General features: G+C 50.5%; 1 protein-coding gene across 1 annotated transcript in view; it reads right to left on the reverse strand.

Moving 5' to 3' along the window:
- Positions 1-7,649, reverse strand: part of ANOS1 (anosmin 1) — a 198,245-nt gene extending 190,596 nt beyond the window's left edge. The window contains exon 1 of the mRNA XM_043458045.1: positions 7,347-7,649. Within this exon, the coding sequence (XP_043313980.1) occupies positions 7,347-7,553 (207 nt within the window). The 5' untranslated portion in view covers positions 7,554-7,649. The remainder of the gene's footprint in view (positions 1-7,346) is intronic.
- Between the last annotated feature and the right edge of the window lie 6,407 nt (positions 7,650-14,056).

Here is a 14,056-nt window from a genome sequence, read left to right on the forward strand (position 1 = left end):
CACTGGAATAACCATAGCCTTGACTAGACAGACTGGCATATGCTATTTCCCCCAGCATTACCATTCAGATACAAAACATCTGTCGATAATACGGATATGCTTCACTGATCATCTTCCCAAGCCCAACTCACAAAATTGTTTAAGAGTCAGCTTTCTGGAAAGCAAAAACAAGTCACACATAGGTACTTCTCCATTTCTGAGTTAAATCAAGCAATGCCCATTGACAGTGTTACAAGTTTCTTTACCCAGCCTGAAAGTTGTATGCCGATTTACTGGAACACACCAAGAAAGGTTATACAATGAAATCTGATGAATCTATTTAAAATATATATATATATATATATATATATATATATAAAATAACCTAACATAATTTTTTTAGAGCGGGACTAACTGCACCAACAACATTAAGTTTAACTTTTAAATGGAAGTCTCTAAATGTATATACACTTATGTTTTTTATTAATATGAATGAGTGAATGAAAGTCACTCAGTTGTTTCCAACTCTTTGTGACCCATGTACAGTCCATGGGATTCCCCAGGACAGAATACTAGAGTGGGTAGCCGTTCCCTTCTCCAGGGGATCTTCCCAACCCAGGAATCAAACCCAGGTCTCCCACATTGCAGGTGGATTCTTTACCAGCTGAACCACCAGGGATAATATACTGAAATGTATATAAATATATATACTACATGCAATATATAAAGTATATAAATATATTTCTCCTCTAACGATACACTGCACAAAGAAATCAATAAGTCCACAAGTATTTTCCAATATAGTTTTATAACGTTCTATAATGGTCACAGCAAGATAGGCTTTTAAATCATGTTCACTGAGGGATGGGATGGGGAGGGAGGTGGGGGGGGGTTCAGGATGAGGAACACACGTAAATCTATGGCTGATTCACGTCAATGTACGGCAAAAACCACTACAATATGGTAAAGTAATTAGCCTCCAATTAAAATAAATAAAAAAAATAAATCATGTTCAATGAGAAACACTTTATTAGAAGCAAGAAAATTTGCCATGCATAACCTAATGTTTGGGCTTCCCCAGTGGTAAACAGTCGGCCTGCTAATGCAGGAGACCCAAGAGACGCAGGTTCGGTCCCTGGGTCGGGGAGGAGGAAACTGCAACCCACTACAGTATTCTTGCCTGGGAAATCCCACGGACAGAAAAGCCCAATGGGCTACAGTCCATGGAGTCGCAAAACTGAGTGACTGAGCATCCATGCAAGCTAATGTTTCGTTTGCGTCAAAGTTAGAAATTCTTGGAGACACAGCCAGAGATCCAGCGACCCAGACCAGGAAACATGAAGGTGAAACTTGAGGATGGCCTTTCTTCCCAGAGACTTTCTAGCATGTCACTTCGATCTCACTGCAGGCCCAGCAGACACACTAAGACTTGAGGATATTCACCACAAGATCGTTGCTTCAAAACTCAGCCAGCCTGGGGCTGATTTGTGGCTGTCGAAGGCTTCTGATGTGCTAATTATTTGCTTACTTCTTCTGAGAGCAAAGGCTAGTCCTCTACACAGAATGAGTTAATCACCAGTTCCATTCTCTCTTCTGCCAAAACAAACAGCTTCCAATTACTGCGAGAAGAAAGCCTCTGATCTCTAATCAGTTACCTAAACCAGGCTCTTAGTGGTACTTGGAAGAGTGAATAATGTCCCATTAAGCAAGAATCTCTTTGCACTAATAAAATCCTAGAGCCCTAGGACCAGGGCCGCCAGCAACCTGCTACTTACCTTCCAAGACTCCATCCACTTCCCCCCATCAGGTCCCGAGATCTGGCCAAGAAATAGACTCGCTCACACTCTTTTATTCCACTCGGGCTACTTTTTCCTCAAGCCCTAGTCTACTGCACCTCCGCTGAGGATACCTAGGCATAGGAAGAGCAGGTTGCAGGTCTACTAATATTCACTGACAGGACTCTTCTCTGCGAAGCTCAGCTCCATCACAGCCGTGATGCTCAGAACCTGGGGAGACAGGTGGGGTGGCCACCAAGAATGTCCCAAGACAAGCGAGGAAGTCACTCTTCAGGCAAATGAGATTCACCCAAAAAGACACAGAGCTTCTTTCAGGCTTAGTGTCCCTTTTCTTTAATCTTCTAGTGAAGGACGCTCCAATGCTTAGGCCACCTGATGGGAGGAGCTGACTCACTGGAAAAGACCCTGATGCTGGGAAAGACTGAGGGCGGGAGGAGAAGGGGACGACAGAGGATGAGATGGTTGGATGGCATCACCGACTGGATGGACATGAGTTTGAGTAAACTCCGGGAGTTGGTGATGGACAGGGAGGCCTGGCGTGCTGCAGTCCATGGGATCTCAAAGAATCGGACATGACTGAGCAACTGAACAGAACAGAGAAAATAAGTGCAGGGCCCGGTTACTCCCAAGTGAACATGACAGTTATCAGATCTCTGAACACTAAGGACAGCCTATGAATAATCCCCAGGACAAGCGGGCGTAACCGCTGCCAGGGGTTGAACAATCCAAACCAGGGCCGGCCCCAGGGACACAGATCCGTGCACGTGGTTGAAGCTCAGAAAGAGCCTTGCAGCTTGGGGGTGACCGCGTGCCAAGACCACCACGATGGAATTCTCAGTGATCTCATTTCTGAGTCCGCATTCTGCAATGTGGATTCTGCTGGGCTGCTGAAGCACGTTCTGGAGATCTCCGCAGGCGTGATGCCTCTCACCTCCCTCTCCTCTCCAGCGAAGGTTCTGAGCTGCCTAACTTCCCTGGGGCCCCCCGGAGCCCCGGTCCTCCTCAACCGCTTCCTGCCTGACCCCCTCCCTCAAAGCACTGTCGCACTCTGCCCCCTGCAGGAACCTGAGAGTGGGCACAAGGAACGCTGGGGGGCACCTGCATGTTTAGTGGCGACCGTGCCCGTCCCACGCCGGGAGCTGCAAGCTGTGTTTGTGCACGACCAGCCAGAGGCCACAACGCCACAGGAATGAGCCTGTCGCCCATTCCTGGTGCAGGCACCTAACTGCCTCCGGTAAGGGGGTCTGAGCACCCTTGGGCGGTTGGGCTGCCCATCCACTACAGGTTGAGCAGGAGGAAGCGGAGACCCCTGGCTCGACTTCCTGACGTCGCTCAGTCATGTGCGACCCTTTGCAATCCCATGGACTGTAGCTTACCAGGCTCCTCTGTCCATGGGATTCTCCAGGCAGGAGTACTGGAGTGGGTTGCCATTTCCTTCTCCAGGGCAACTTCCCGGCCCGGGGATCGAACCTGGGTCTCCTGCATGGCAGGCAAGACAGTTTACCTGCTGAGCCAGCAGGGAAGCCTAACTTCCTGAAAGTGAAAGTCGCTCAGTCGTGTCTGACTCTTTGCGACCCCATGGACTATACAGTCTATGGAATTCTCCAGGCCAGAATCCTGGAGTGGGTAGCCTTTCCCTTCTCCAGGGGATCTTCCCAATCCAGGGATCTAACTGGGGTCTCCCGCGTTGCAGGCAGATTCTTTACCAGCTGAGCCACAAGGGAAGCCCAAGGATACTGGAATGGGTAGCCCATCCCTTCTCCAGGGGATCTTCCCGACCCAGGAATGGAACCGGGGTCTCCCACATTGCAGGCAGATTCTTTACCAACTGAGCTACCGTCTAGCTAACACAAGGCCCAACGCGTTGGCCCAGCAGCTGGCAGGAAAGGACACCAGGCGCACGCCATGCCTGAGCAAGTGTGCGTGCTCGTCAGATCCTGGGTATCCATGACGGTCAACACACATCCTGCGAGATTCCCTCGTGGGGCACCCATTGAGTACACCCCCACACAGGGCTCTTTGGGAGGTGGGCTTCCCTGCTGACTGAGACGGTAAAGAATCTGCCTGCAATGTGAGAGACCCGGATTTGATCCCTGGGTCCAGGAAGACCTCCTGGAGAAGGGGAAGGGCAACCCACTCCAGTATTCTTCCCTGGAGAACCCCATGGACAGAGGAGCCTGGCGGGGCCACAGTCCATGGGGTCACAAAGAGTCGGACATGATTGAGCAACTGACACTACCTCTGCCTCCTTCCCGCCTTTCTGAATCTGGCCCCAGCTTGGCCCTCGAGGGATGAGCCAGGAAATCCAAGCTGTGTACTGCTGGAAATTCCAAGTGAAACCTCTGGTGTTTGGGTGTAACACAGGCACTGCACAAGAGAAAGATGAACAGTGAAATCCACGCGAATGACTTCATCTTTAAATTATTCTTTACCGAGAACAGCGCTGGAGAGCACATTTAAAACACGGAGAAGCCAAGAGAGAAGGGTCACAGGAGAAAGAACAAGTTTGATAGTTTAGTTCCTTCCACAACACTTCTTACTCTTTAATAACGGACAGCACGTTTCTATGTGGCCCCGGGGCCAGAAAAAGAGGCAGCCGGTTTTGAAGTAAATTAACCCACTAACCTTGGAAGAAAAGCTATGACCAACCTAGAGAGCATATTAAAGAGCAGAGATATTACTTTGCCAGCAAAGGTCCATCTAGTCAAGGCTATAGTTTTTCCGGTAGTCACATATGGATGTGAGAATTGGACGATAGAGAAAGCTGAGCACTGAAGAATCGATGCTTTGGAGCTGTGGTGTTGGAGAAGACTCTTGAGAGTCCCTTGGGCTGAAAGGAGACCCAACCAGTCCATCCTAAAGGAAATCAGCTCTGAATATTCATTGGAAGGACTGATGCTGAGGCTGAAGCTCCAATCCTTTGGCCACCTGATGCAAAGAACTGACTCATTTGTAAAGACCCTGATGCTGGGAAAGATTGAAGGCAGGAGGAGAAGGGGACGACAGAAGATGAGATGGTTGGATGACATCACCGACTCGATGGACATGAGTTTGAGTAAGCTCTGGGAGTTGGTGATGGACAGGGAAGCCTGGTGTGCTGCAGTCCATGGGGTCGCAAAGAGTCGGACACAACTGAGCAACTGACTCGAACTGAACTGAAGGCTCAAGGCTGCTCCGGCCTCAAGGCTGCGGGCGAACCTTCCTCCAGCCTTACAAGCAGGCCAGGAACCACGAAAGAGAAACTGGGAACCACTATCTGCACCAGAGACAGCCTTCCGCTCCAGTTTATTTGCACAAGTGTGTGGGTGGCTGGGGTATCCCTGACAGAAGGCACTATTCCAAGCCCTTTCTTCAGCCCAGCCTTTCCCACCAGTTCACAAATCCCACCTGCAGTTGCCCCCTGCCTGATATCTCAGCATCCTTCCAGTTATTTAAAGAGGGGAGGGACTGGGAAGCTTGAGGTTTTATAAGGAGCGTGCACCTCTGTCTTTTCAAATCTTAAGGAAGCTTAATCCCTGCAATTTAGATAAATCAGATAGGCATTACCAGGTTAGGGTTAAACCTCCAAGAATGGCTTTGCAATTGATTGCAGAAACAGCAGTTATTAAGTCCTAACTGAGTAATTTGCAGCTTAGTTCACCCCCCACCCCCCAGCTAATTAAAATGTAATCAGGATTGTCTGGCAATGTGTATTCTGTCAGCAGTTTTTTCTTCCGAAGAGAAATCATGCCAAGAGACCACAAGAAAAGCCTTTCACGGGAATTGGCTTGATCTGCACTGTTTCTTTCGGGGCTGAAACTGTAAAACAAATAAATTACAGCGAGTGACAGTTCAATTTAAAGAAGGAAGGAAGGGAAGAAGAAAAAGAAAAGATAGTCTTTCTCCCTGGGAACAGGATGCCGTTTTATGTTGTTGTTTGAACAATAGGGTGGCATTGCCTCAGAAGAGCGACCGCAGGGCAGGGCATGGGGGCAAGAAACCAGGTGGCTGGGAGGGACCCTCTGCAGGGTGTCCGCGGAATTTCAGCGCATGAGACCACACCCCCCGGTCCCTTCCCTGAAGACCGAGGGGGATCGCAGAGTTCTCTGAAACCTACAGATGCCCCTTCTCTGCGAACACGCAGAACCGCGCGTACTCGGGCGCGTGGAGACTTGGCCAGCGGGTTCACTCTCTGCACATCCCAACTTTTAGCTCTCCGTAGGCCATTCCGGGCAAGGTTTCATTAGCTCTCTCACGCCAGAATGAACGGGGCTTGAAGGCTTTGGAGATTCGTCCCAAACTCCTCGGTCACTACGATGGCCCCCATCGCAGCTTAGTGCCCGGGAACCCTTGGAAGGCCCCTTTGACCCCGCGCAAGCGCGAGAGGCGCCTCGTTTATTTCAGAGGGGCTCAGCTTAGAAACTCACCGAGGAGCCGCGCGGCCCCTTTCTGGGAGCCGCAGTTTTCCCTGCGGCCAGAAGTTGCGATCTTGTAACAGGTGAACGACTTCAAGGCTAGAGAGGAGACGGCGAGGGCGAGAAGCGAGCACACGGGACGAATTGGGTTATACGCGTGAATGATTGCAGAGTGCGCGCGCTCCGATCAGCTGGGGACCGCGGCTGCGAGGCGCGCCTGGGGCCCGGCTCGGGAGCGGTTCCCGCGTGCCCATCGGCACCCAGGGTCCCTGAGTCAGTCCTCGCTGTGACTCCCCTCCACCCACTCACCCAAGTATCCCAGCCATCTACTGGCATCAAGCGGCCTGTCCCCTGACCCTTCTACACACGCAAAAGCGCCCCTCTACCCCCAAGCCGCCAGAACCTACAAGGGTTGGAAGAGATACCGGCCCCGGGAGTCCTCTCGGAACATCCGAACTCGGCGCCTCCAAGTCCCTTATCCGTTGCCATCTCTTCCCTTAGTCTCCACGCCATTCGCTGGCGACACCTAGAAGCTCTGGGGCTCCGAATTGGGGTGGCACAGTCACCTGCGGTAACCACCACCCCCCAAACACAAACTCGCTGGAAGACCAAGTGACCCCTGGCTGAGGCTCCAAGGGTGGACCGCGAGCTCCCGGCCCGCCGAGTGCGAAAGCAAAGCTCAACACAGACAAAAAAAAGTGTCGGCCGGCAGGGCACCTGCGGCGCCGGGACTGGTCGCGCGGGGTCCCCGGGCGCAGCGGAGCGCGGGCCTCGCTCGCTCTGCCCGCGGGGCGGAGGGCCCGGAGCGCCCGGGGACTTTGAGCGGAGACTGGCCACCGGCCCGCAGTCCCGCGGCGGAGGTGCCGGGGCAACTCACAAGTCCACAGCCCACCCCACTCCATCCTTGGAAGCCACAAACCCTCTCTCCCTTCCCAAGGGAAACCGCCTTTTGGTTTTCCCCGGGGAACAAGGGAGTTAGGTCGGGAGCCGGCGAGGGGCTGCAAAGCCGGGATCGCCCACCCCCGCTCCTCCCGCTCCCCAACGAAGGTACAACCCACCCCGCGCGTAAAGCCGGAACCCCGGCCGGCTGCCGCTGAGCGTGAAGTTTGAGCGGCGAGGCTGGAAGGCGCCCGCCCCGCAGCGCCAGGGGAGGACCCGGGCGCGCGGCGGTGCGTACCTGGAAGTGCTGGAAGAAGGCGGAGATGCGCGTGATCTGCAGGCTGAGGCACCTGGAGGCGCAGCGGGCGCGCTGGACGCTCCCGGCCGCCAGCGACTCGTCCAAGCGCCGGGCAGCGGCCGCGCCGGAGCCGGCCGCCAGGCAGCCTCCGGAGGCCGCCAGCCAGAGGCAGAGGGTCAGGGCCGCGCCGGGCGCCCCGGCCGCCATGGCTGCGGGTCGGAGGGCGCGCGGGCGCCGGGCGCTGGCCGAGCCTCCCAGCTCCGCACCGCCGCCGGGGATCGCGCGGCAGCTGCAACTCCGCTGGCAAAGTTCAATCAGGCCACTCCCGCCCCGCGCCCTCCCCCGGCCCCTCCTCCGTAGGGGCGGGGCGAGGGTGACAGGCGGCCGCGCCATTGGCTGCGAGGAAAGTGAGTGACGGAGGTGGGCGGGGCGGGCGGAGGGCCCTGGGCAGGTCCAAGGGAGCCAGACGCGCGACCGCCTGCGGAGCGCCCGCCGCGCGCCCCTCTCCTGGGGGACCGCTCCCCCGCACTCCGCCTTCGCTCCCTCCTGCCCCCCAGCACCCCCTCGCCAATCGGGCATCAACAGCAGGCCCCGGGTCTGGGTGTCAAGTGCTGGCCTGGGCATCAGGGCCTGGGACCCCACCTGGACGTGAGAACAGGTTAAGGATGGACGGAAGCGCCCCCCGAACTTGTGGGCTTCCATTCCCGCTTCCGACTCCGGTGGTCCCAAGTCCTACTCATATGATTTGGCGTTTGGATTTTCCCTCTTCCAAGGAGCGGAAGGGACAGAACTGCGCTGGGTGCAATAAGAGGAGACAGAGGCCATGCAGAGACGTTTGACCCCCCTCCCCCCAGATCCCCCATCCTCCACACCCCCTCCGCCATTCCTTCTTTCCTCATCCTTTGCCCTCTTCCTTCCTGCCTGCTTCCTTGCCTTTCTTCTTCCCTCTCTTCTTCAACTCCTTCCATTGAGACCTTTCACTAGTCCTTTCCTTCCCTCTTAATGAGCATCCATCACCTAGAAATTGATCCGGGCAGGTCGCTAGGAACATTTATGGAGGAGAAGGGGAGGAGATGAAGAGCAGGAGATGGTTGGATGGCATCACCAACTCGATGGACGTGAGTTTCAGCCAGCTCTGGGAGATGGTGATGGACAGGGAGGCCTGGCGGTCTGCCGTCAAGAGTGGGACACGACCGAGCGACTGAAATGATGACATGGTCACACACACCTTGTCCCCGCAGGTGTCTCTTCCAGTAAGGCCTTACCTGGCCATCACGACGGACCTATTCAAGACAGCAATCTTTCCTGCACCCTGCTCCTCTTTGCCCCCAAGTCTTTTGATTTGGCCCTGTGAGCAGCAAGACGGCCACCCTGTCACCTCCTGTAATCTGGCCTGGAGAATCCCCAGGGACAGAGGAGCCTGGTGGGCTACAGTCCGTGGGGTCGCAAAGAGTCGGACATGACTGAGCGACCAGGCAAGCACACCACACCTCTTGTGATCTTTCCCCACGTTCTTTCACCACCCATGCTCTCTGTCCAGAGGCGGACACACTGCATCGTCTGAACTACACCCCCTCCCTCTGACAAAGCTCTGTACTTCCCAGAGCTCCACGGGGAAGGGACAGTGCTCCAGCCCTCTGCAGATAGGAGATCCCACAGACAGCTGGGGTCTGAGGAAGGCTGAGCTCCACACCTGGGACATTTATGTAACACGATTGAGTCCAGAGGATGCAAGGGCACTAGCTGCGAGGTGGGACAATGGGACTCACACTCCTGTGACTGACGCGAGCTGGTCCTCAAGCAGGACTTCATGCACACGTTCTAAAGGGGGGGCCTCGGTTAGCACACCACCAAATGCAGCAGCAGTCCCGTCTAGATGCATGCAACCTGCTCAAAGACACAGCGAGAAGCCGGAGCCCACCGCTTGATCCAATTTCCAGTTCTCTCCTCCTAAAATTCCCCACGGTTTCCACCCTGACACTCTGAGATCTTCCTGTGAAATGATAGTGACAATGACAACCATCTGCCGTGATCCTTTCATACCCATTTTTTCTTTCACGTCATCTTCTGTGTATATTTCTTCATATCGTTCAAATCAGCAAGGCCAAGAAAATTAAATGTTTAGCGTGTTTCCCCCAGTGGGTTTCAAAAATCAAAGTTTCTTTGTGCAAAAGGCTCTGTAGGCAGACCTGGTCTCATGGCTTGTGTGACGTTAGAAGGATCCACACTTCGTTGAATGTTCATCTGTTGCGATCTTGATTTTAATTTTCAACGTGGCTCTCTGAATTTTCATTTTGCCCAAGGCCCCACAAATGACACAGCCAACCTCATCGGTAGCTTTTAGCATGACAGTTCTAAACGTGAGCTGGAACCATAAAAAGTTTAAACATGAGCTCACGTGAACTCATAAGTTTGCTGAAAAGATGTTAAGAACTGTGGATGGAGATCTTTTTAAAGCATGTTAAACATACTTCCTAAAGGTCATCAACCCTGAATATTCATTGGAAGGACTGATGCTGAAGCTGAAGCTCCAGTACTTTGGCCACCTGATGCAAAGAGCTGACTTGGAAGAGACCCCAATGCTGGGAAAGATTGAGGGCAGGAGGAGAAGGGGACGACAGAGGATGAGATGGTTTGATGGCATCGCTGACTCAGTGGGCACAAGTTTGAGCAAACACCTGGAGATGGTGAAGGACAGGTAAGCCTGGCGTGCTGCAGTCCATGGGTTGCAAAGCCTGGGACGTGACTTACCGACTAAACAACAACAAACACACTTAAATATTGAGTAAGAGCAAAGAAGAGCATCTTCTTGGAGACCCCAATCAGGAAGGTGTGTTGAGCCTTAAGTCAATGAATGGAGGACAAACATCTGAACACAGGACTTGTCTTCTGAATGTTATCACTTTCATCTGGGAATTACTAAAAACATTTCCAAAAGCTGTAGCAGATCCTTCTATGGAGTTTGCGTTTTAAAGTTAAGTGAAGACCTGGTCTCAATGAAGCCAAGGATATCATGCATGCCTATATTTTCTTACGGTATGTTTGATTTATAACTTTGCATGTTATATCATTAAATTTATATTCCAGAAAGTGAAGTGACAAGGACAAGCATACTGAGCTTTTAAGTGTTCAAAGGGATCACTGTATTTTTTTTAACAAAGCAATATGTTTGCTGCTTATATGTATGACATAGCATAGTCATTTCCATGAATAAATGCATTTTATGATAAACTACAAAAGAACATCTAGTGAGCGGCACAGGAAGCTTAGGTTTAAACGTATAGGGTCTGCTTTCTTATGCATATGTTACAATAGTACTTGTGGTTATATAGCTTTCTTCTTTTAGAAGTATCACAGACATCCTCTATGATTATGCTAGTCTTTTTCATGTTCTTTATTTTAATTGCAGTTGAAAGTCACTTTGAAAAGAAAGCATTTTGGTAAAGTCAGAGTAATGCTCAAAATCTAGTATTTTACTCTGTTCACATATGTCCAATCTATTATGCAGCTAACCTTTTGAGTTGGCATCTGCGTGCATGCTAAGTCACTTCAGTCATTGTCTGACTCTTTGCGACTCCATGGACTGTAGCCCGCCAGGCTCCTCTGTCCATGGGATTCTCCAGGCAAGAATGCTGGAGTGGGTTGCCATGCCCTCCTCCAGAGGATCTTCCCAACCCAGGGCTCGAACCCTCATCTCTTAGGTCTCCTGCACTGGCAGGCGGGTTCTTTACCACTAGCGCCACCTATGAAGCCAGAAATTCTCTAACTGTTGACATGGCTGTTTAAGCCACACCCTACGTTAGTCAAGACCAAGTGCCCGGGAGGGGAACCTGAAGTATGTCCGGAAGGAATGATGACTGATAAATGGCTGAGTGGGACTTGTCCAGGTGCATTAGTAAAAAAGCGCTTAGTATGTCTTTCCTCAAAGCCAAGGTGGACCTGATCATCAGAATTTGTCTGCAGAAGAAATGAACCTTGTAATGACTTCAGTGGGACTTGGACAAAACACCCAATCTATGAAAGAGAATCTAGGGAAAAACCCATGGTTAACTCCTTGATGAACTCCATGAAAAAAGAGCAGAATACACGGCCTGTCTCAGGTTACTGAGAAACAGGTTACTTGAAACAGAAAACAAGGCCCCCATTCCCAGTTTCTAAAAAGTTAGCGATGCTTTTCCTGCAACTGATTTAGGTTATCCACTTCTTCTCTCTTTTACCTTTTTTTTTTTTTTTAAATCCTTAATCAGAGAGGCTTACTAAAGGTGTACTCTAGGACTCCCATCCAGAGATTCTGGGTCAGCCTGTGTGAGATAAAGCCGCCGTGGACTCTCAGCTTTGAAACACCACCTCCTGAAGCTGCAAAAAGTGAGTCAAGGATGGGTTTGGGAGAAAACTGAGGCGGAAAACACGCGCTCCATTTAAAATGGAGCAGAAGCTTTGATTGCAAGAGTATGCGTTTGTTTCTTCATTTTAAGGACTTTTTTTTGGTATGTGTACTGACGTGCCTGTCGACTTCTTAATAATCACACTGATATATTTTCCCCAGAAACGTTTAGCCAAGACCCTCTTAGACTCATTTTGGGGGGGGCGGGCAGCAGCTTGTCTTTTTAAAGGCTTTTCAGTGGCATTCGAGAAGGATAAACTGTGTAGGAGACAGTCACACTCTTTTTCGGACGTTCCCCTGTTGGAAAAGCAAATTGAGAATCCGCTCTAAAACTGGAGAAGACCAGTGCTTTAATTTGATGGCATTTGTGAGCTGTCGTGAGTGTGGTCCATGGTCATCGGTTATGGGTCATAGGGGACGGTGAAATGCGGGCAAGGAACTCACATATGGTGCCCAGTTTCCGTCTTAATTGGGGCTTTTCCTGGTGGCACAGATGGTAAGAAATCTGCCTGCAGTGCAGGAGACATGAGTTTGATCCCTGGGTCAGGATGATTCCCTGGAGGAGGAAATGGCCACCCCCCACTCCAGTCTTCTTGCCTGGAGAATCCCCTGGACAGAGGAGCCTGGTGGGGCTGCCGTCCATGGGGGTCTCAGAGACTGAGACCACTTTCCTTTTCCCTTCCAATGGCTCTCATTTGATGATGCAGTAACAAGCCTCTTCTCTCAGAAATGGCAGTCAACACCCAGAGAAATGAAGGCTGTGTTTTAAAAATTAGAAATTAGCATCATGAGAAGAACCAGCAACCAGGAAGTGAGCTAGGCTAGAGCCTTGGCCCACTCTCACCTCGACGACTTTGTGCCGAGTTTTCAGGATTCGGCGGCCAGATCTCTTCTGAAGATCACCCTTTTTCAAGTATGCCTTCCTCCTCCCGGGCAGATTTCATTCTCTTCTGCTCAGCTTTGCCCCTCAAAACAAGAAGAACTGAGTGGATAAATCATCAAATCTGCATCCTTCGTAACATGATTTCAGGCAAGGATGGCGTGACCACCCCCCCATCTCTGGGGCTGTACCCATCCGCTCCTTCATGGCAGCTTTAACCACCGACAAATGAAAATTATAGCTTTCTGCCCTGGGGTCACTGAACATACACTCTGCTTTTTGGAGCGGGACAACCGTGTCCATCTGCCGCGATCTGCTTTCTTTTATCATCTTGCAGTGGAAACAGCCTACTTGGAAATAATTTTAGCTTCCTTTTTTTTCCTCTTCAGCAGGATTATAAAAATTCAGCTGCACTAGACACAGGTTTAAAGGTATTATTTTTAATCACCTCGATGTTTACTGAGATGTTACTGAAAAACATCAGAAAGGTGTTTGCTATTACTTTTTGTGGGCGAAGGCATATTTTAAGGAAGATTTTTGCAAAATATACAAAGAATTGTCAAATGTCAAGAATTCGTCTGCTTGCTTCCCTCCCTTCCCCCAAAGTCACCATCAATCCATCGATTAGTGTTAAATATGATACCTGTTTTGTAGTCATGCTAAGAGCCTGTTCTACATTAAGTGATTGCTACACTGTTATTCTGTCCCTGCCATAGTTACTAAAATTTAATTACTAAAAAGTAAAGTGTGTTAGAGTGTGAATTTTTACATTTCAAGGATCAGTTGTATGGTGATGAAGATGTTCGACTGTGAATATTTTTTCCCTCCCAGCCCCTCTGCCCCAGGAGATTTTAACTTTAGCTTATTTGAGGACTTCTGTTGATTTTAAGTGTCTCATTGAGCATAACAGCTTCTGGACCTTACAAGGAACACAGAGTTTTTTTTTAAAAACCCAGTGGTTTCAAAGAATGTTCAGTGTCAGTCAAGTTGAACACTTGTCTCAGTGACCAGGGAAATTAGCTGATTTTTCCCAAATTTAAATGCTGGCAACACTACAGTGAACAACCAGAAAGAGCCAGGGTCCTCATGTCTGATTTTACATGGGAACCATAGATATTGAAAAACATACACATAGCCATAAAACAAATGCTACGTAACAGCCAAATGAAAAAGACTAAAATATCAAAGGTAATTTTTGTACTTCAGGTTCTTGACCAAAATATTACTGGTTTCTTCCCAAACATGCATTTTGAGAAGCATAACCAACTTCGTAGACATGGAAATTATGCAACTTTAACCAAAGTTACAGAATTTGAACTTTCCTTGTGGCTCAGCTGGTAAAGAATCTGCCTGCAATACGGGAGGACATGGGTTCAATCCCTGGGTTGGGAAGAGATCCCCTGAAGAAGGGAAAGGCTATCCACTCCAGTATTCTGGCCTGGAGAA

Source organism: Cervus canadensis, chromosome X (genome assembly GCF_019320065.1).
Source record: "Cervus canadensis isolate Bull #8, Minnesota chromosome X, ASM1932006v1, whole genome shotgun sequence".
Lineage (NCBI taxonomy): Eukaryota > Metazoa > Chordata > Mammalia > Artiodactyla > Cervidae > Cervus > Cervus canadensis.